We start from the raw sequence: 23,657 nt of genomic DNA, 5'->3' as shown, positions 1-23,657 counted from the left end.
ATCTAATAACATTTCCAGTACTCTTTAACACATTTAAAGAGCACTTTTTATTTCTCTCTGTGTGGTTAATTTTAAGCCCCATAGGTCATGTGCGATTAAGAAAAAAATAATAGGATGGATATTTTTGCCTGTTAGGAGTCAGCCATCACTCAGGTCACAGGGTATAAGGAGCATTGCAGAGACACTCTGTTTGCCAGAGAATACAGGAAGAATCTGAGCCTAGTACAGTGACACAGATAATTTGTGATGACTCGTCATGCATCCTGTTGCCACAAGAGCATTAGCTTTGCTCTTACATGCTTGCCTTCACTAAGGACAGTCTGTAGCATTCTGCCAGAAAATATCTTGACCCACACAGTTGCACCAAGCAATTCTTTTTATTTTTCTCTATATGAAAATCTTTCATTCATATGAAAATACTGGATACACAGGTGCTTTTCTTTAGTGCTCAGGGCTAGAAAAACCTTCTCATTTCTTGCACATTGCATCAGCTCAGGCTAGAACTTGTCTGAATACTTATTCTTCTGCAAGATTCTGTGATATGTATATAAATAGATGTTATGAATTATTTTTTTTTTATCTTCTCTTTATTTTTACATTCGATGCATGAGGACAGACAAGATGAACATTCAGGACAAAATATAAAGACATATACTGTCCTTGAAACAGTTAAAAGATAAAGCGTATAAGAGTTTAAAAAAGTATTTTAGAAACATTGTAGTTCCAAAATTTCTCATTACAGAAAATGCAAATCTTTTAGAAACATAGTGTTTAATATCCATAATATGCATGAAGCCATATTATGAAAGTCTGTAGTTGGTTTTCATCTTTAAGAAATCTGTCTCTGCATTACTAACAATCTTTAAGTAACCTATTGGTGGAATCAACAGTCTCCATAATACACAGTATACACAGTTACAAACAATTGAAAAGTTATATTACAAAATATACAGTAGTTCCTTTTTACATTTTTATAGACAAACATTGCATAGTTTTCAAATATGTAATATATAACACAATCATGAGCCTTTTTCTCTATAAGTTATGAAAAATTCTGTACACTCAAACAATTATAAATAAAGAGTAAATATTTTTTAGTAAGAATGTAGGGGTGAGTGTACCAGGACATATCATGCTGCATTAAACAGAAATATTTGCTGGAATCTGCTTAACACAATAGCAGGGTATGGCCTGGGGCAAGGAGAGGAGGTCACAGGGGCGACGTTACAAAGAGGAACAGTAAAGTACTGATATGCCTGACAATTATTACCCTGATCCTTTAGTAAGGATCGCTTTCCCACAGTTATTATCACTGTTCTTGATGGCTTTACTTCAAGAAACAAAATAAGGTGCATGTTGCTCAAGAAATGAGTAGAAGTAGACTAAAATGTTTCCTCTTTCAATGGGTGGTCAATGGAAACGTAAGATAACTTGAAAACAATTCTGGATATTTTTCTCATATTTTTCCCAAAGAAACAGGGCATGGGAAATGCATGCTGGGATTTAAAGAAACAGATTCAAAAAGCATCCAGAATTGTGAGAATAAAATGAAGAAGAATTACTGAAAATATAAAAATTCCACTTTAAAAATGAGATGCTGACAAAATTCTGTTTCAACTATATGAGGCATAAGGAAAATAACTTTAAAAAGAACGTTTGACATAATTCTACTGTTTGCTACTACACTCCAAAAGAGAAGAACTATACCAAAACTAGATGTTTTTGGAAATTCACTCTGATTCTAAGCATTTTGTCACTGGCTCATAATTACAGGAAACAGTTAAAATCTCAGTTTGAATACAATTTGCAAACACTTAGTTTGTCAATTTTAATGTTAGTTTTAAAAAGTAAATGAAAACAATTTTCACTTCTAAAATGTATGTATTTACCTGATTGCTGAATTCCAAGCTCTGCAGAAAACAACTGTTCAGAAGTAATTGTGTTCTAGCAGCACTGAGTGGCTTTGTTACACTAAGGGTCTTCTCATCATTTTCATTACACATTTAATTTAAAATTCAGCCACTTTAAATGACACTTGGTTTACACTCAGCCACCTAATGTTTTTTTGGAATGTCAGTGATTTGACTTCAGATATTGTCCCATACTTAGTACTTCTGCTGGTTTTCAACAGCTTAGATATTACTGAGTGCATCTTTGAAATTATCTTCTTCAGACTTTGCTCTGAATCATGGGCTAACAGAAGGCATAATTTCAGTCCCACAAGCATTTATTAAAATATCTATAAGGTAAAATTTGAGCACAAGCAGCTTCCTACCAAGTATTGCACTACCCATGTATTTGCTAGACACTGTAGTGACTACACTGACTACACTCCTCATGGATTTTATTTGGGATTTGCATTGCTACATACAATTGCCAGTAAATTCACATTATTTCTAAGTAGGGTGGTTCAGAGCACAAAGGGGAAGTGAAAACCCCTTTCTCTTCAGTAAACCTTACCAGATGCCCTGTGCTAGCCATAATCTGCTCTGCAGGCTCCCTCTGTTGTAGGTCCAAAGCCAGTCTCCACTGCTACTTTGAAAACTCCTTTTGTGGCTCCGGCAAATGGAGCCACAGCTGCACACAGATCTCCTGGCATCAGCCCAGGCTGGTACAGCCCTCTCCTCTCCTACCATGGCCACTCATCCTCCTTCCTGCACCAGTCCATAGCTGTGGGATTACAGGGTGAACAGGACTGAAGAGGACCATGTAGAGAGAGGAATGGCCACACAATCACATGCTCAGTCAGTCAAGACCTTTGGTAGCAACCCAGTGTCTCCATGCACATTTCTTAACGTTCAGCAGGCAGAGGGAGCAGCAATTACTTTTATGGTCTTTAGCCTGAGATAACAAAAGATTATAACTCCTGTTCCCACTGTTAGAGGAGACAGAGAGGGCTCCAAATGGGCTTATGTGCACCCTTATGCCAGAGTAGGACTCCAAGACCTTCAAAGGATGTCCCAGCATTTCATTTTCCTTCACACGCATTGAATAGATTTCATCTATTCTAGGGAAGCTACTGTTTTCCATTTGGACCACTGCAGACAGGCCAATGAAAACATTAGGATTCTTTTTTTTTCTGTTTTTTTTTTTTTCTTTCTTTTTTTCCCCCCCTTTTTTTTTAATTTAATTTTCAAGGGCTTTTTAGGTATTATGAAGTAAATTCTGTTGAGTCAGTAGGTCAGAAAGGCTGTTCTACAAGTGCATTGTTTATTGTTTTTTTAAGTTTGAATTGATTGCCACTCCTTTTCATCCCTCTCTTCATGGGACTACATCAAGATTTCTTTTGTTTGCTACTGAAAACGTTGGAGGAAGGTACCACATAGTAGATCCTCTGTAGAGCAAATCTGTCATTAGCTCTGCAACTGAGCATAGATTTTCTAGGGACTCTGTCAAGCTTGTTTGACTCCCTTCCTTGATGAGTGATGTATCACTGGCTTCAGAAACCTAACAAAATGTTCAATCTGTCCTCAGTGCAAGGTCCAAGGTGGTTTTGATGAGCCTGGCTGTCCTGTGTCATATCTCTGCTAATATGCATGGATTCAATACTATAAGGCTGTGTTGTTTGTGCCTGTTTTGTCAACACAAGCTACAGCTGGTGCCCTTCTTCCACATCTTTCTTCATCAGCCATTGCCATGGTGTTTTCATAAACTTCCATAGTTTTTAGCTGCTTGTCTTTGGCACCCTCTTGTTCGGCATTGACTTTGCAACACTTGCAGAAGCCACAGCAGTGTTTCCCGCAAAAAGCAAGTGAAGACATAATCATATTGTCCCAGGGCTCTAGGGAGTGCATCCAGACAGGTAGGAAATCCCAGTTCTGGAGCTTCTCAGGCAGTGAATGTGGTCGCCTTTTCTGCATAACATTAATTACAACCACAGCAATAAAAAGAGCAAACAGGGGAAGGCAAACACCCAAAAGGACTGGCCAGCCTGCCAGTGACAGACCAAATACAAACAAAGGCAAAAGAAAGAAACAGAGGAGAAGATAAAATATAGCAAACCATCTGTACTGGGCTGTTATATTTCCCAAGGTCTTGGACATGCGGATTGGTAGGCGGGTATAAGGTATCGGATAAAACAGAATAATACCAGAGACATTGAAGAAAAAGTGGCACAAGGCGATCTGGAAGCAAAAACATTTGAGAAATTCATTAGCTAAAATGCTATTAAATGCTCCTACCCACATGATAAATACTTCCAGCTCTCAGGAAGGAATACTGTTGTCAATAAGGTTTTGGAACCATTGGGTTCTGCATCCATAAATTTTCAATGAAAACATGGGAAACGTAAATTTGATATTGCACACAGGCTACAAAGAAATTTTTAATGGTATATATTTGGATTTTACAATAAATTAGCTATAAGTTTATAGGGCACTGAGGACATTCCTGGAAGGGGACTTTGTCTTTGGATCTTTACAATCCTTGATTCACGTACTTCAAAAATTAGCATTAAAAGGCACCGACTTGCTAAAGCTTACAGGACTCACTTACACAGAATAAGCATATATTGAACAAAACAGTACATTCCCTGCTCACCTTATCCTATTTTAATTTTGTAACTGTTATCAGACTAAAGTAAATATGAAAGTACAGGGATTTATTTATAAAGAGCATTATAAAATGAGCACGTTATCATGAAATCTGAGCTTTATCAAGATAGCATCTTCTCGTGATTACATCTGTTTCCTGAGGACAATAAAATTACTTCTGTAATTTTCCTGATTAATTTTAGCTACTAAAGACATTTATCCTATTCACCAAGGAAACGTCATTATCTTTTCACTCTTTGATGTAAAGCATTCATTCTAATGTTATTTGCTGCCAGGTTCTTTACTGGGTGGAAAAATGGGAGGCCAAAGCCAGGCTTCCTACTTTTCAAATAGTTTGAGACAAAAAAAATTCAATAAAACCCACTCAAATTACATTTACAATGAGAAAAATAGATGCCATGATGCTCACTGCAACATCAGGTAGATAGGGAGCCTGCCAGCTTAAGGATTGTGCTACCTTCAGTTAGGTTACAGGAATTCCTGTACACTTCATGTACACAGTCCCTGTACACTTTCAGGACTTAGGGCCCTGAGAAGAGAGCTTACAGAAATCAGTAACCTTCAGAGAATCCTCAGTATGTGGGCACTGAACACCAAGCAGCAAAGTCCCCAAGCTCAGTGGTCAAGTGGCCTCCCCTCTCTCAGTTCTGAATCAATTCACTCAGATCAAGGCAATTTATGATACCAAGATTAGCTGTATATTGATATTCTGAGGATTTTTAATGCAACCTTTTTGCTCTAGCAGTTGAAGTGAATGCATTGTCATTAACAGAACACACAAAATCAGGCACAACATGAACAGCATATTTGCACCACAGCCACTTTTGTCAAGTTTTTCTTCAGAAAAGTTACAACTTCTAAATGAAGTCAAGAAAGCATTGTTTTATACTGACCTGTAATGAATATTTTAATGTACTCCCAGGACTTGCTAAAGCTGCAAGAATAGCAGTTGTGGTTGTGCCAATGTTGGCTCCTAAGGTGAGGGGGTAAGAGCGCTCAATGCTTATAACACCAATGCCTACGAGAAAAGAAACATGACTGAGCTGGTTTCAGAGTGATAGAAGATAGAACATGGGGATAAAGAGCACAGTATTTACAACTTACCAACAAGGGGTGTAATAGCAGATGTGAAAACAGAACTACTTTGGACAACGAAGGTCATACCAGCCCCTGCGAGCATAGCCAGGTATCCAGCAAGCCAAGTAAAAGGAAATGGAAAATCTGAAAAAATAGAGGGAGAACACTGCTGTTAGCATACCAGAGTGATCTATATAACAGTAACACAGCAGTGAAGACAGTTAAGCACTTAAAATGTAGATCTATTGTTCCCATATTGGGTCTCAAAAGACAACTTGGGGTCAGTTCTACTACTCAGATTTATCCTGTCTGCTGTGCTCCTTCTTCAGCCTTGCACTGGTTACGTCTTGAGATGGATACTAGACGAGGTAGACATTTGTCCTGACTCAGAGTAGTATGTGTGTTGTGATTTAATTAGATACCAGAAATGTTTCTGCAGAGGTCAACGCAAAACCTCCTGTGTGTTTTGAGAGCCTTGGTTTCAGCAAACAGGCACCCATTGCATGGATCAGATCTTCAGAAAGATCTAAAGACCATCCTGAGAGAACCAAGTTGTTTGTTCTAACTAGCTTCAAGCAGATAATCTCCTAAAAAATCACTTGTTAACTCTTGCAGAGAACAGCTAATTACACTGATTAGAGAAACTAGGCACAAATGTCCCCTGTAGTCGGCAGATTTATGGAGAGAGTTGAGAAGTGAGGACTTTAGCAATTGGGAAGACACAGAGGAACACAGAGCAGATCCCAAATTAAATAAGCAGCAGCTGTCAACTATTGATTTCTACCCCTTGTTTTTAATTTGGGCATTGTTCTTTTCCCAGGAGAAGACAACTTAGGGATCACTTTGTTGCCTCCTGTGTTTCTGTGAACCCTCACTTCAACCACAGCCTGAGATCTGTGCCAGGCCTGCCTTGCTCTGCTACAGCTTCAAATCTCTCCATTAAAGAAAGTATGAAGGAAAAGCAGCCTGGTGAAAAAAACCCTAACATTTGCACTCAATGGATCCAGGCTGAAAAACTGCCTGGACTGCACAGGGAAAGACAGAAAAATACCACTATTCAGGGCTGCCTTAATCTGCTGAAGAGAGGGTTAGGCAGCAGAACAGGATAAGATTATTTATTACTACAAACTTTTTTCAATTTGCTTTAGAAGGAATATGCAGACCCTGTGCCAGAGCAGGTAGTCACAATCTCAGTACTTTGGTGCTATCTTTTGAGGATGGGAACACTACATTTCTAACAGCTAATGATTATACATCTAGAAACAGAGCCTGAACTTCGGTCTCTAATTCTGTTAATCTCCTGCATTTCTCAATCAAGCTGTTCACTAATAGATTTTTAAATGAAAGAAAAAAATGTTTGGGAGAAAAAAAAGTTGGGCAGTGTGCACGATATTCTTTCAATAGTATTTTCTTTAAAATATTCTATAATGTCTTCCAGAACAGGAGACATCAATAAACATGCTCAGTGTCCTTGTCATTCCTGAAAACAATCCACAGGAAAAGCAGATAGTTACCAGTGTTGATTGTCTTCTTGATAACACTCGCCACTTGTCCTTTAAGCACAGAGTTTAATAGCTTAACGATCATTATCAAACAGGAGCACAGAACAAGCAGGGACAAAGCCAGAAGGATGAGCCCGATGGCAAGATCAGGCAGGTCTGAGTTTGCAAAGAGGTGTTGGCCTGAAAAAGAAAAGGAAAATGAATTAGCCTACCCACATTTTTGCCTGTGATCCTAAGCCCAGCTCTGGTTTTCATTCACTCCCCTAAGAAAATTGGACTGAAGCACACACAGCTTGAGGGGGTTGGTGGAAAGAGGGAAAATGCCACCTTTCCTCCTCCACAAAAGCCATGTCTGAGTGAGGCAGGAGAGGTGCTTCCATAGACATGTCCATAAAATACACAATGGGTACCCCCAAGGGACAGGCAGGAACTAGGTGACCATGTGCATGGGAGAGGAGTACAAAGGCAGGAGAATATTTTGGGGTGCTTCAAGCCGCACGGTGGACCAGCTTTTCTCAGAGGTGGCTGCATGCCTGAGGAGGGCTGTTTGAAAGTCCTGCAGGGCATTCATAGGGATGGAGATATCCTAGCAACCATTACAGCAAAGTAACCGTAGCTCCAAGCCATCTGAACATCGAGGGTGACATGATACTGAAGACCTCAATTACTGGTATCAGGCAGCATGGAAAGAGATCCATCTGCAGCCAGATACCATGATGATGCTGGTAACTCCAGCTGTGTAGCTAGAAGAGCGCACCTTAGGCAGCACCCACAGCAGTGCCATGTGTTCATATCCAGGTGAGGGCTTCTGGATACACCTCTGAAGTGGTCTGTTAGCACCATTAGAAACGTATATACTATATACTATATACTTTTAAGTAAAGATATGGCAGAGAAATAGTTCTACTACTTACATTTACTGATATACTCTGTTTCAGTTACATTCATGAGGGTCCATGTCACATTTTCTGCAGTCCAGCAAAAGTCAGGAGAGGTGCAGTTATCAGGAGATGCAACTGTGACATTCTGCAGTGTCTAAAGATTGCCAGACAAAGCAGATAGTTCAGTCATCTACAATCTTTTATTAAGAGCTCATGAGGAATTTTTGAGTTTTACTACAACCAAGATTTATCAGCTAAAAAATCAGAATTGTAAGCTGGCAACACATTAATGACATGATAACATTTGCATTCTTAAAATAAATGATTATGTTGTTACCCAAGTCGGTGAGTACAACATTTAAAAGGTTAAAATATCCCCAAAATGTTCTACATTGTAATAACCACAGCACCAAGCAACTAATATCTAAGGAACTTGACTACTGATGCCATTTTTTGTGGAATGAGGTTCATGTTTGGCTGCAGTTGTGAGACAGTGGCATTCCTTTTCCAGCCAGTGCCACACCTTTCTTGGTCAAAGAAAGACCTCTTTACTGACATCTCAATGCAGTTCATGATCTGATGAGTCCTACAGGACTGTGAGTCAGAATGCTACAACACTAGCACAGCCTCTCTTGCTGGATGAGCACAAAGTGCTCGAGCTGATTTTCTGTGTCTCAGCTCTACTGCCTCTGTCAGTAGAAACTGAAGTGCTGCTACTACTTGAATTTTCAAAGTTCAAATGCTATCTAAGAGCTTATTACAAGCTGGTTAGCTTGTAATGTATGATTGTGATGTATGTAATATATGATTAGCATTACTAAATTATTGAATTTCTGTGTATACCACAATAAAACCTTCTTTATAAGCCCTCCTAGCTTGGACATACTGCATTCTGACACCAGGTCCGTAAGTCGTGCAGATTAAGGCAGAGTTTGCTGACTGAGCTGTACTTCCACATGAGAGCAGCTAGCAGCCAAATGGACTCTGAACCATGCTCCTGAACACGAGGTGTCTTTCCAAAGTGCTTGAGTAATTTTCTTTTGCAGAAATGGGGAAAGAGAAATCATATATTTTTGCTGGGTACTGCCTACTGACACCTGCATTTGTACCTCTCTCCAGATGATGCAGGTGGGCAAAACTGGGAGTGGATCTAGTGCCCCCACATCTCCAGGGAGCCCCTGGGCTCCACACCGCCCATCCTGTAAACCTTTACAAACACAACACAACCTTGTTTCTCACCTTCCTGAAATTTTTTCAAACACATCTGAGTTTCAAAGCAGCTGCACTAGAAAAAAATGTTTGTTTAGCTTTAAACATAGGGGGTCTGCATGTATTTATCCTTGCCATAAGTCTGTCTAGTAATTCTTGCCAGAAATTAGTTTAACCCATTAGGAATGCAAATAATTTAAATTATTATCCTTTTCCCCCACCAAGATCAAGTCAAAATTCTGGGGGTTTCACATGCTCTTGTAATTTGACTGTAAGCTTGAGCAGTAGATACACAGTCAAAATGCAGGCAAGCACATAAAAATGTGCATCTAGAAATATACATTTCCCTCAGCCTGCACTTCCCATGTAGTTTCTTGCCTTGTGTAGGACTCAGGGGCTCAGAGCTCTCCAGCTGAGGGTCGGGCTGTGTCTGGGGGGCAGTGAGGAGCACCAGGCTGGGGACCTGACCGGGGTCTGGCAGCCAGGGCTCCCCCAGGTGAGACACCCAGAGACCCTGCGGGGTAACCTGAGCAGGGTTTCAGCTGAGCACAGCTCTGCTCCAGCACTATCTCCATGGGTAGCATTTCACTGGCCATCCAGACTGTCATTCAATAGGAGCTGAGCACTTGATTTCAATCTCCATGGTGTGTCCTTAAGTATCTTCTGCCTCAGGACTTCAGGAGTTACTTTTCTATACATGCCAACAAGTAGAATACTCTAATTAGAGAATCAAAGGATATTTAATGCCATAATTGCTAGTTTGCTGAACAATGCAAACCAAACACTCAGCTCCATAGTTTGCCAAAATACTCATTGGTGTCGATCTGGGCAAGAGATTCCTCCAAGCTTCAGGGCTGCTTGGGGTGAAGAGGAACAGGACACAGCCCCACAGAGGCTTTCTCCAAGGGCAGTTTTCCAAGAAAGCTGCAAATAGCCAGCTGCCACCAGATCACCCTAACACACGTAAAACTAAAGCTGATTAGATCAGTAGATAAATGGTGGTTGAAACAATCTTTTCTCTGGCTTATGCTGCAGATTTTTTCCACTTTCAGAGAGTTGGTAGGAGTATCAGAATTTAAAGGCATTTGGGTTTGAAAAGAGTAAAAGTCTGGGCACCAATCCACCAGTTCTGATAGGCAAGGGCCTGCACAGTACTGAAAGCAGCCAGGTCAAGGTCACCACTGGTGACCATGCTTGGTTTAAGCAGAGCAAAAATGACATTAAATTTTTTTCATTCTTTTTCTACTGATAAAACCCCACCCCCATTTAAAAAATCTAATTTCACAATCCTATGATAAGGAGCACCAGCTACAGATCAGTAATATACTTCCTGAGGTACCTGACAATTAATTTAACATGATACTCACCACATTGGTTTCAGTGACACACCAGACCTTTACCAGGCTTTTGTTTTTCGCTGATTCATCATTAGTAGCAATTGCATTTATTACTGATTTATCAAGCTTAAAAAGAATAAAAAGAATTTTTTAAAAGCATTATTCCAGCTTGTATCACATACTTCTGTTCAGCTCTACTCAAATTACCCCCTTTGGAAGCTCAACCATATAAAATCTGCATGACTCTAATGCTGGAATTGCTGTCCAACAGGTAGGAGGGGGGTTACTCCCGACTCTACATACCCCAACACTTTGTCCTGTTCTCCCCACATCATCTGCTCCCTCACCTCACCCTTTCTGTTTAATCAGCTGCTCTGACACAATGGCCTGACTGTATTTACTGTCACTTCAGAAGCCATGTGCATCCCCCTGGCCTCTAGATGCATATGATTATGTCCCATAATTTCAGTGTCATCATCAGGTCCAATGCTGATCCTCTGGCTGTGGAGGGTTGTCTCAGCTAGTGCTGTCTGCCAGTGTCCAGGCTACAGGCTGCCTTCCATCCATCCCACATGGCTGTATTTCTCCTCACCTGCCTTCCCAGTCCTCCTAGCTTGGTCTGCTATCACTGCAGTGAAATGTGGGGAAATAGAAACTGCAAACACAGAGCTGGGGCTTTATGAAATGTGAATAAAGAGAACAATTCATCTGCTAATGAACTTTGCCCCGAGGATACAGAGAATGGAGCTGAAGCCTTCTCATACTCAGAGCATTTTGGTTAGTTGTGACTGAACCAAGTAAGCGGCTTCCTTGAAGTGAGAAAGAGCCTACCTCAATGATGAGCTTTGTAAAGGGGTCCGTGATAACTTTTAGTAGCTCCGGGGCATCCTCACCGCTTTCAAGATGAAAGGACTCAACTATAACATTGGTGAGATGGTAGAGATACCCAGAAACAACTTCAATGGGCAACAGAGCAAACACAGCTAGCCAGTTAAAGAAATCATGGATTGTTGCCCCAGCAAAGGCCCTGCAAGAAGAAATTAAAAAACAGAGTTGATTTTAATTAAACAAAATGTGTAAAACATGAATTAGTTATGAAATCATTAAAGTAGAGGTGAAGGCCATTTCAAGGTGGGAATTGTTTAATTTCTGGGGTCAAAGGAGATAGCTACTTTGTTATGGAGTGCTAGGTTGGCTCCACACTGTTGACCAATTAAAGAGCCAGACTGGTGAGTTAAACAAGAAAAACTAGAAAAGACAAATGAGATCCTTAACATGAGGCTGCCAAGAGTACTTGCTTGAAGAAAGAAGAGGCTGTACAGCCTATATTTGTTTTGCCTCTCACCCGGTTTTGGTCCATTTTGAATCCTCAGCCAGTCATTGCCTCCGGGAGCTGTTCTCCCTGACTCCTGGGGCAAGAGGGCTTCGCAGCTTTCCCACATTTCTGCAGACTGTTGGTGTATAGCTCCCTTCCATCTTCTCCTCCAAAGCCTAAGGAGCCACAGCTCCTCCCTCAGAGGCTTTGGCTAAGAGCATTTCAATATGCTCAGTGCGCCATAAATGACAAGGTACCAAAGTCTCCTATCCCTCCCAGGTTTACTGCCCTTCTCCAGTAAGCCTCTAATGAGGCTACTAATAATGCTCCACGAGCTTTCTCAGTGGCAATGTCAAGTGTCAGTTTAAAAGTTGTCACTGTATGTATTTGACAGCCAGAACACTCCATTTCTCTACAGATACCAGCTCTGGCTTTTTGCAGACTTAAGAACATTCAACATTGAAATCTCTCTTAAGGAAATCAGACCAAATTCATGTAATATTAACTTCTTATACAGCCGTCCCACAACTAAGACGTAATACATTGTGGGTGGTATAGTAGGAGCACTTGAAAATTTATCCCAGTGTAAGATCCTTAAAAGTGGTGAATTCTTACAAACCCATAAAAATTTTAAAGGAATGTGATATGTTTCTCTTCAAGCATATAAAGCCATACATGTAGGCAGCATTATACTTTTGTCATGGCCATGCTTCCGACTTTCCTATCTAGAAAGGTTGAATGGCTGTAGTAATGATAAGGAATATAGAAGAAAACCAACAAAAAAGAAAGAAGCAATTTTCCAGATCTAGAGTTCAAGTACAATACCGTCTAAATTCATTCCTGTCCCCAGCTTGCATAAGCGCCACAATCGTGTTTGTAACTGAGGTGCCAATGTTTGCTCCCATGATGATAGGAATAGCTGCTCTAACAGTCAGCACTGGAAAGTAGAAAAGGAAACACTGAATGAAAAAATCAGATCATCAGCAAGGTCTATGCTCCAATGAAGATTACTGTTACTGTTAGTGAAACCCTGACTTCCCTTGATGTCAGTGGGATTGGCTCCTCCAATCCAAACAGGTTTGCTTTTATCAAGCCCCTTGAGAACACGGCACCCCCATAATCCCATGATCCCTACTCATGCTATGGCCCATGGTTATCTATTTTCACCACATGGGCCAGATTAAGATAAAGTCTTTTCTTTCCCAGGCATTTGCCTACTTACTGCAGAATTGAAATGATACCAGAAATAATGAAGTTCAGTAACTGCCTAACATGAGAAAAGTATGCAGATAATTCCAATATTAAGTCATTCAGTGCCAATGCTTACAATGATTTTCATTGCAGTTGTGGTTAGTTGTGGTTTTATTATTATTACTAGTATTACTACTATCGCCACTACTATTTCCATTAGCATTATCATTTCTTTTTAAAATTTGATTTTATATCAGGGAAAGAGCTGTGAAGATCTTTTCCTTCAGTCTCTATTCTTTACCCAAATCTCCTACAATTTGAACACAAGTTGGAATGTTTGCACCTGAGACAAAGTTTATGAGTGATCTCTAGGAAGACACTGTAAGCAGACTTACATGTGGAGGACACCATGCTGACTATAATGGATGAAGAAGTGCTGGAACTCTGCACCATAACAGTCACCAGAACTCCAATCACCAGTCCCGCAACAGGATTCGAGAGCACTGAGTCATCTTTAAATATGTCCCCTGCTGCTTTACCTATAAAAAAACATATTCACAGAGTGAGGGAAGTGCAAGGTAAAGTCCATCGAAATTATCAGAGTGTTTAATTAAAGATCATTCGGCCATTTAAATGATCCATATATAACAATGTTTGCTATCCCAAAAAAGTACAATGCAGCCCAGAGATCCAGATTCATGTCCTGGCTCTCAGCTTCTCAGTTTCTCAGTTTTTAGAGAATACTTTATATTCTCTCATTTCAGTGACCATAAGTCCTGCTGAACTCTGCAGAGAAGCATATAATGCCACAGCCATCAGCAGAAAGACTGTAGGACAGAAAACCACATATACCTTGATTTAAATGTTATTACTTGGTATTTTTTGGATACTGAATTAAGGAAAATGCTTTTAATAATACTGATTAATTCTGTTCCTGTACCTTTCTGTGTTTGCAAAATACTTCCACAGAAGTGCACATATTTCTCTGATAACCACTCCTGAGTCCATCACCTGAATTCAACACTTGGAGGTAAATGTAAAAAATACATTTTAGTGGTTTTCATGTTTGAAGGATTTGGGAGACATTTCAGTGTTAGATGCTTTGGTCAAGAGCAGTTTTCCTATTTCACCTTGTTGAAATGTTCGTTACATGGAACAGATCTATGCACAGACTTTTTTTGCAAACTGTCACTAAAGTAACAGGAAGCTACTGGGAAATTTGGGCCAATAACCCCTACGTCAACAGCTCTTTGGAATTTGAGACACAAAAACCCTTTCAAACAAAAGAAGGTCAGTGTTCAATCAGAGTTACTTCCTTATGAATCTGTCTCATCACATATGAAAAATGTTCTTGAAAATGGTAGTTGCAATTGTCTCGGACAAAATTTACTGCCTTATTCATAGTTTATTTTTGATATTTTAGGTATTTTAGGTATCATACCTCCTACCAGTTGAAAAGCAGAGCTCAGTACATCCAGAGAACACACAAACATGTAGAGTAATCCAAGTAGCATAATGAACTTCCCTATCCCATAGAGTACACGAATGATTTTTCCTTTTGTATCCAGTTCTGCAAAAAAATACATTATGTTTAAAAGAATCGCTTAAATTTTTCTCTGGAATACTCTAGTGCACAAGAAGAAACAGTGGAGACAAAGACAGTGACATGGCTCCAGTGTGTGATTAAACCCAAAAGAATGTTCTTAATCACATTTTAACTGCAGAAGCAAGTATTTTGTTTATCTACTTTTACCACAAAAACCCCCTTTTTGGTATGCGACAAAAGCCTTATGAAATCTGACATTGACCCTTGGTTTTAAAGTCATCCTACTCAGTAAAAAAACCCAACAGGTGCCTGGATATAAAACCATATTAGTGCTGGACTGTTTTACATATATCTCCTTGTGTTTTAAGGAGGGTAAGAAGCATGATTTCACGATTTTTCTTAACTGACTGAATATAATACAGCTATTAACTCCTGAAGAACATGAGACAAGTGATGGGAAAACAATGTAGATAACTTATTTACAGAGAAATGGCTACCTGACCACTTGACCCCAGTGTCTTGCAGTTCTGGCAGAGCCCATGGGTCTTCTTCTTCTGGCCTTGTCTCATCTATCAAAGCTACTGTGGAAAATGCAGGTTGAATTTCCCCTTTATTTCCAAGAGAAGCCACGTTGCCTGTTGAAATATATTTTAAAAATTGCTTAATTACTTTCTATCTTCTCCAAGGATACCCAAAACTTATATATTTTTATAACTCATGAGTGAGCACATTACCTTTGTGATTTTCTCCTTCTTTCCCAGCCATGTTCTGGTTTTGTTTGGAAGAGTCTCCAATATAGTTATTGGTTTCAGGCTTCTCTACCTCCGGCCAGGGAGCCATGATCTGTGACTAACAAAGTAGTGTTGATTGAGATGCAAGTGCAGTCAAAATATTCACCTTACAAGAGTGTATGTAAGAAATATGATAAGGATAAAGAGCAAAGGAGATGAAATTAAAATATAAAAAATTTTCCCTAGAACACAATTTTTTACTAAACTTTATGAGTTATTCCTCTATTTGGAAAACTGATTTCTCAATTATTTTTAAAATCACAGTTTATTTATTTGTGTACAGAATTAAAAAAAAAAATTTTCATCTCACAATGGAAATATTTCTGTATTTTCATAAACTTCTAACTGTCATGAAAGCAAAGATTGCCTGCTTTCCAAAAGCTAGCCATTTCTTCTCTTTAATTAATTTTAATTCCTTTCAACAAGAAGTCAGAGAATTGTTTTACTTTCTTCCACCTTCTGGATTTAAGAAACTGCCTGGTAATTCAATACACAGACCTTTACCTGGTAATTCAATACAAAGACATTTTTTAGCAAAAAAATTCTTCCCTAAAGCACTGCTTAGTTTGGGTCATGAATGCTGAACACAATGCCTTGTTATCATTACTGGTTCATTCCCATGGAAACATGAAGAGGAGAATCCTGGACAAGGTGGAAGAAGAGCCCAGGGTTTTGAGCTTTCTAAATGCCCAGAGAAGAGGACAATTAGAGAGCAGTGGCCATTTGCAGGTCTGTATTTGCCTGTAATTCACAGCTGATGCTGCAAATGAAGCTGAGCTTGTAGCAGCAAGGTCCAGCTCATATAGGCTCTCTCTCTGTACCTCTTCCTTCCTGACCCCTTTTTTGGCACATCTGACATGCACTGTAATATTAATGAATGGTAACTTAAAAAGTAAGACATCACATGTCCAAATCCTGCCAACACGGGTGCAAGCACACATGAGGCCAAGCCTGGAAGAGTCATCCCTATTTACTTCACCAACACTGAAAGCCAGAGGAAGAGACATAAAAGAGGGGCAAAGTGACTGTGGAAAGACAAGCCAATATGTACCACAAAGCTTCTGCCTTTATAGACTTGGTGACATCAGCCAGCACATCCAAAAACTCCATGGAAAGGATGGGAGAAGTGAACCCTGTCCAAGAAAGCCTCACCTTCAGGTCCATCTCTTCCACCCTCTCTGCCACACAAGTCAGTCACTGCTGCAGCCAGGGCTGCCCCATGACCAGCACATCTGGCACTCACATGGCTGAAACACTGGCCACCAAATTTCCCTCCAATGCTCTTCACAAACAGGGCCCCTGGGCCCAGCCTCCAGAAGTCAGAGCTGGTATCATGCTCCCATAAACAAGGTTCAGCGGCAGTTAGCAGCCACTCTGAGTATAATTAATCATTTATTTAATCTTAATCCTTTATGTAGCTGTTGGTGGAATTGTTTTTTCCCTGCCCACATACATAAGCCACACAGCTTCCTCCTTGAGCTGGGAAGGAAAAGTCACACACAAAATCACTTGTGTCTTACTGTAACACAGGTGGGCATTGTTTTCTAGCACTCCACAAAGAAAATAGTATCTCCCCTTCCACATTACCAGGAAAAGTTATTCTGCAATTCCATTAGCAAAAACTACACGTTTCACATTCTTTAGCTATGGTGTAAGACCCAGAGCAGCTCCCAAGATACACAAAGACCTTCGAACAGATGAAAGAAAGTCACTCTTGCTTGTTTCAACAAGGATTCCCATTTGCTTGGAGCAAATTCTCACATTTTCATCCATGCCAAAACAACCTCCGGCCCCACCCAGGCAAAAACACCTCCATCTTGTTAAGCAAGTTTCATTTATATATATTCAGCATTTAAAGAGCTATTAAAAAAATAACTGCTCTGCACAAGTGATTCTTAAGTGAAATGTAATCATGAAAATATACTGGACAGTCAGATGTGAAGTTGCAACTTATTCCAGCCATGGAGACACAGAATATGCTGGACACCACCATTCCTAGAGATGCCATCAGTAGAGCAGCTCTTCTGTTACGCTTAGTATGGAAATGAAGGATTCAGCCTGCATGATTACCGCATTATGGAAACTGAGCTGATGCATTCAGTGGGGAAACAGGAGCTTGAAAACTTCAGCAAACAAACAGCCTCTATGTCTCCTAAATAAACTCTCCACAGACAAGAATTCGACAGAGCATTTTTCCATAATAAGCATCTCCCATGTTCCTGAGGTGCTCAGAATCCCACAGGTACGTCATGTATTATTATTGTTTTTGCTTTATGTGAATAAACATCATAGAATGGGAGTTAATCCCCTCTGTAGAGGAAGTTTTTTAAAGGCATGTATATAGAATCATTCATATGAGCCCTAGCCAACCTCTGATTTGAGAAGGTAGACTTGAATACTGGAAGCCTTTACAGCATTTGCCTTGAGCATTTGGGTTTGCAGAGGCATTACTGACACAGCCCATGCTGTGTGCTTGGTATCAAGGACTGATGCTAGCAGAACCATCTATATCCTTGAAGCCCTACCCAAGTTGTCAGCTTTCCCAGATCCCAGCTCTTGTTAAGAGGAACAGCTAAGAAGATAGTGGAGAGACACCTGATACTCTGCTGGAGTCCTAGCCACAGCTACTTACTGTTAATTAATCACCGTGCTACAAAGATAATCTACATTCTATAGCTTTCCCTTTAAAGAATTTTTCTTTGGCCCAACACAGACATTACACCTTGAGAAAATACTCAGAAGACAATCTATGAGTTGTGGAGGAGCAGAGCGGTGGGGTGGCAAAGTGACCACATCACTCTCTGGCAGCTCACACGTGCCTTTGGAAAGGCTGACGTCAGGTGCGGCAGAAAAGACCAACATTGCTGACGCAAGGTATCAGTGACAATGAAAACCCTAATAGTGGTTTACTTCTGAGAACCAAAGACAACTGGATGAAAAGGAACATGTTAGAGAACAGGCCAATAACAACACACACTGAAACTGGCTGTGTTCAGCTGGGCGCACCAGTTCAGGTCCAAAGGCAGGATAGCCACAATTGCTGGATGAGGTGCTGGAGTGATGAGCTCTGCTCACCCCTGTGCCAGCCCGGGTGTCTCAGTGCTGTGCGTCTGGTTCCTGCCTTGGCTGGCAGGACACCAGCCAGGGTGCCTGCATCCAGGGTGAAGTCATGGAGCTCACGTCAGGACATGCATTGATGCCTTGGATATCCACCTGTTGAGAGCAGTACTGAAACAGGAGCTCATTTCCTCCTGAAAGTGGCAGGTCACAATATGCTATGCATATTGCAAAAGTTTGAAAACCAATGCCTGTGCAAGATGTAATCCAGTCCGTTTCAGTGAACCTCGTGGCAAATCCTCTCACACCATCGTTTGTGCTTCTTTTGTTGTGAGTATAATCTTTCCTTGCCTTTGGAAAATGCTAACCATGTGTGACATCCTTGCTAACTTCAGAAGAAACTGAACCCCCCCACCCCCACTTAAGAGGGAGATAGATGGAAAAAATCAATGGCATTCAAATTCTGAAATAAAATTTGAGAGAGAAAAACTCAGAGCCAAAATGGGCTCCTGTGGTTTTTATGTCTGTACTCTCTCACTACAGCATTTCAAAGAGTTAAAGTCTCTGGGGAATTATCTAAGCAACACTAGGTGTCATGCAGTTGCCCTATATTGCATTCCTCAGTGACTCACCGGGCTGTAACAGCTTTGCCTCTGCTGCAGAGCTGCACTCTCTGTGCTTTGCAGTTCTAAATCAGAAACTGTTGTCAAGTTTTTGTTCTGCTGGACTTAACACAGCTAAATGAACTACCACCTGCGTGTGCCCAGCCAGAATTGTTTGTACCTCTTGATGCATGACAGCTCACCAAAAGGCCACATTGTGCCTGACATAACTATGGAGCAGTTAGCCTTAAAGAAATTTCACTCCCGAGGAGCAGACCCAGACAAAACAAGATAAAATAAAAAGTACTGAAGAAATGAGCAGTATTTTCAAAACTAACTGATAATACCTACAACCACCAAGGTGATCATACATGCACCTACAGGCTGCTTAAGCAGCTCCATATCAGATTTTGTGTCCAGCCAGGCTTCCTCCATTCTCTCTCTCTCTTACACCCTCCTTGTGTCTCAGCCTTTCTACAAAAAATACATCACTTCGTTATCATTCACCACAGCACTGAAGTTTTTATCTAAATGAGGGATTTTTTAAGAGATAATCCCTTTAAAGAGGGATTAAAAGGGATAGCTAATCTGATATCCAAATATATGGCTTTTTAAATATGAATATTTATCACACATACTTCATAGAAATAAATACCAAGCTACATATCAGCCTTTCTTATGCAAAGTTTGAAGAAATACTGTCTTTTCCCCCCCAAAATGTACCACTTGAACATAGAAGCACATTACGTAGAGGCTGGAAAAGAAAGCTCCTCAGCCAACACAAATTCATTCAGTAGCTTTACATCAGCCGGTAGTTTTGCCCCAGAACCTGTTTCATGGGAGCTGCAAAGCCCCAGGTGCAAAAGAACCAGTAACAACCTAAATAAACATCAGCAATAATTCAGCCTTGCTAGGAGCAAGTTTTGTCTTTACTCTGGCACCAGCCCCTTCCTTGGGGCTTTTTCTTTGAATAAGTCAGCAGGCTTAGCTGGATGTAAACTTTCAACCCATGCAGTAGAGAAAAAGAGATATTGTGAAAGCTACAAAAACAGAGCACTGTGCTCAGTTTTATTCCTATGGATCTATAAGACTCATTGCTCACAAGTCTGAATCTAACACAAAGTAAAACTAAAAAAAACACACAGAACAAACTAGAAAAGAGAACAAGTATCTAGGTATGTGCAGAGAGAGAACAAATCCCAAAGATTAATCTTTGAATTCACAACCAAGCAAAGCACTGGAGATTGCCACTGAGGAACCAGAGCCAAGCAATACCAGTGAACTACTTGAAATGCCTAGTAGGTATTTAAATAAAACAATTACTTTTTCAGAACAAAATGCCAAGAAAATTAATAACCCCACCAACAAGGAAATAGTACAGATCTACCCCATCCCATAGACAAAATACATAGTAAAGAATAAAGAGAGGGAAAAATAATGACATTAAAAAGACTTACTGATCTAATGGAAGAGCTGATAATAAAAGTTACAGAGAAACCAGTTGATTTCTGCCTACTGCCACATTAGTTGAGCAAACTACATTAGACTCTAATGTATTCCCTTTACCTCCGTGTATCAAACCAAATTAGCATAAGAAAATGTTTCCATTAAGAATAGCCTGACGGGACCATCGTGAGGCACACAGGCTTTACTGAAGATCTATGCTAACACATGAACTGACCGTATTTCCTTCCAATGTTTCATTAATCATATCCTAGACATTTTCCAGTATCCAATACCACTGATTACTATGACTTAAAATCTCACTTCTTTTCAAATAATAGTTAAACAAAAACTTTCGTTTGCTATAGGCAGTTTTTAGGGGCGGGGGGGGAGGGTGTTTTTTTGGCAGCTGCTAACAAAGTACTTTATTTCTTTATCATATTTTATAAAAATTAACCTAGCTAATTGCAGGAAAAAAAACACAGTTTGCTTTCAGAACTATTTTTTTAATCACTTCCTTAAAATATAGATGCAGTTAAAGGAAAACAAGGTGAAAACATTGACAAGAGGATGACATTTCACATGCCACTCCAGTACCCCGCATTACCTCTCTCTTGCCATTTCTTGAACTGCAAAAGCAGAGTTTTAGATTTGCAAGCTAAAAAAGTTCAAAAAAGAAGAAAAGAAAACTCAGTCTTAGTTGCTTTTACTTACCACGACTTAATTCCGAGACAATAGAGTAAATGGATCAACTGGGCAGCCACTGAAACCTGCAATATATATAGACAGGTGTTGAGCAAAGTTTGCTTTCATCACTGCACACCAACATTCCTATTTTACAGTCCAGAGGCACTGCCTACCTGCAACTTAATGATCACAATAAAACTTTTTTTGCATGAGTGGGCAGCAAGCAACACTGATAAAAACTACGGGCTATTTCACACTTATCACATTCTAAAAAACGTCCCATCAGCATTTAAGTACAAGTTACAAATGTGTTCATGTGAATGCTGGGGAACGGATTGTTCCAGCCTGAAAAATTGTCGTCCGCCTGCTCATTCAGTAATCCTTTTTCCAATAATAATTTTCCAAAAATATTTTGCAGTCTCAAAAGTCTGTCAAAAGGGTGTGAAGGAGATGTAGTACTGTTATTTGTCTGTTCAGGTGCCTATTAATCTGCCTAAGAACAGAAGTGAAGGAGAATCAGATAAAAAAGGGTGTAAGTAGGAAACACGTAAGAACTCCTTAGAACAGAGGATGGAGTTTCATTCTTATCAGTGCTCAATGTTTACAATTAAGGCAAGCTCATTAGCATTTTGGCTGTGGCTCTACTTCCAAAGTAGATTTAAAGGTGTAAGGACACCTTTGATAATTGCATTCAGAACGCTAGACATTAAGACAAAGAGGTGAAAAAGAAATATGTTATTCAATAAAACAGTGTGGTACTGTAGATTAGACAAAGCAGCCACCAGCATTGCTGTCTGTTCTAGTCCTGATCTTAACAGGGAGCTGGATGAGGGGGGCTGCATTAGGCACTGCAGTGCACTGCAGCTTTATTATCTTTAAATTTTTCTGTTTCAGTAGGCATCTTACACTGAGAAAATAAGCCATAAACTAGTCGTCTAAAGAGCAGATCTGCTTTGTCTGCTTGAATGCAGTCATATCTCCCAGCAGCTTAGTGACTTAGTAACTTAGTAAAGTAAAACTCTTGTTTTTTACACCTTTCAGTCCCATGGAGATGCCCAGCCTTTGGAGCGGTGAGTCACAACTTCCCCTTCTACCGAGGCAGCGTCAGGACTGTTTAATAAGCAGTGACCACGAGAGCCTCTGCAGCCCCGTGTGCAGCATCACATCCTGGCAGCAGAGCCACCAAGCACCTCCCCTGCCTGCAAGTGGCTCTGCTGGTGTCGACCCCACTGCCCACACTGTACTGGGCAGGGCTGATGGTATAGCCCGAGGATGGAAGCATCAACCCCGCCTCACCCCTCCACTTGCAGTTTGCACGGAGGTGGAAAGGATGGAAAGGAAACCAATTCCTCTTTTGTGTGGAGAACTGTCCAAAAGTGGAAAGAAGTCATGGAAAAAGGACCCAAGGTCTACCTTGGTGGTTCACAGGCTCAGTTTTCTCAATAGAAGAGCACTTTACCATTGCATCTAAAAATAGTATGTTTTAAATGATGTTCAACATGTAGGAAATCAGGTGAATCATTTAATTGGGAATACTTGTATTTCTCTGAGTTATGACTTGTTCTCTTCCGAGTCCCTGGTTGTGCAACCTAGCCCTTCTGAGTGGGAAGGTATGAGATGTGCACATTTCAAGTACCCAAGTACCCTGTCATGGCTCAACCAGAACCTGGTGATGTTTTCTGCAGTGTTTATTTTCCAACATTGCTCATTCCATTTGCTAAACACAATCTTGCTTAGCAAGTTAGCATTTTAGAAAGACAAAAAATTCTATATCAGACCTATTGTACTAAACCCCCCCCCCCCTCCCCAAACTCCTAGTAAAGAAAAAACAGTAATTTACACAAAAGTAGACAATGTACAGTCTATCTTTGGAAGTCCAGGGCGAATCTTCTGCGGAGTCACTCTGAAAGAGCCTTCATAAGAAGCTTGTCACAAGGGATGAAGGTGGGTGTTATTTGTTCCAGAAGCCTTCCCTTCATTCAAGATCAGAGGAGAGGAGGCTGATGTTCTTCCCGGAACACCCGGGCAGCCAGAGTGATAGTTCAGAGTGCTTGTCTGGCACACATTCAAAAGATGCTGCTGCTGCTTGGGAAGTATAAGGCAATGCTCTATCTTCCCACTTTAGAATTTACTTTGTAACAACTGACCTAATTTAAAAAAAGAAAACTTTTTTTAAAAAGGCAGGAAACAATAAAGTAAAGCAAGCAAGCAAATTTCAAGGGTCCTGGTTTCCTCTAACAAAGGTTCTGGATTCCTCTGCAGCTATTTGGAATAATACCTGTGAAAGTCTAGCATTTAGCAGGAAGTGCAAACACAGAAAATGTCTTAAACACAGAATAAGAAAAAATTCCTAGCATGTGCAAATTCTGTGAGAGGTGAACTCTGTCCAGTCACTGTTATATGTTGCAAGAAGTTATGACACAGACAAGAAACATGTCTACAGAACATCTGTACTACAAGCTCCCT

At 40.3% G+C, this 23,657-nt stretch overlaps 1 protein-coding gene across 1 annotated transcript; it reads right to left on the bottom strand.

The window, feature by feature from the left end:
* Positions 1-374: 374 nt before the first annotated feature.
* Positions 375-21,265, bottom strand: SLC34A2 (solute carrier family 34 member 2). The gene is made up of 13 exons (XM_066185565.1): positions 21,219-21,265; positions 15,346-15,460; positions 15,109-15,246; positions 14,507-14,635; positions 13,461-13,604; positions 12,700-12,811; positions 11,391-11,586; positions 10,590-10,685; positions 8,047-8,167; positions 7,145-7,312; positions 5,658-5,774; positions 5,447-5,571; positions 375-4,124 (listed from the first exon to the last, which is right to left on the bottom strand). The coding sequence occupies exons 2-13, from the start codon at positions 15,449-15,451 to the stop codon at positions 3,549-3,551; spliced, it is 2,028 nt and encodes a 675-aa protein (XP_066041662.1). The 5' UTR covers positions 15,452-15,460; positions 21,219-21,265; the 3' UTR covers positions 375-3,548.
* Positions 21,266-23,657: the final 2,392 nt, after the last annotated feature.

This window comes from Chamaea fasciata, unplaced genomic scaffold (genome assembly GCF_029207755.1).
Source record: "Chamaea fasciata isolate MVZ Bird 193981 ecotype frontalis unplaced genomic scaffold, bChaFas1.0.hap1 SCAF_6, whole genome shotgun sequence".
Classification (NCBI taxonomy): domain Eukaryota; kingdom Metazoa; phylum Chordata; class Aves; order Passeriformes; family Sylviidae; genus Chamaea; species Chamaea fasciata.
This window is presented reverse-complemented; position numbering and strand designations above follow the sequence as displayed.

Coding starts and splice junctions, on each gene's coding strand:
- SLC34A2 (XM_066185565.1), bottom strand. CDS start 15,451: ATGGCTCCCTGGCCGGAGGTAGAGAAGCCTGAAACCAATAACTATATT. Junction 7,313..8,046: donor AACAGAGTATATCAGTAAAT/GTAAGTAGTAGA, acceptor TTTCTTTTTCAG/GCCAACACCTCTTTGCAAAC. Junction 5,775..7,144: donor CAAGAAGACAATCAACACTG/GTAACTATCTGC, acceptor CTATTTTTTCAG/ATTTTCCATTTCCTTTTACT.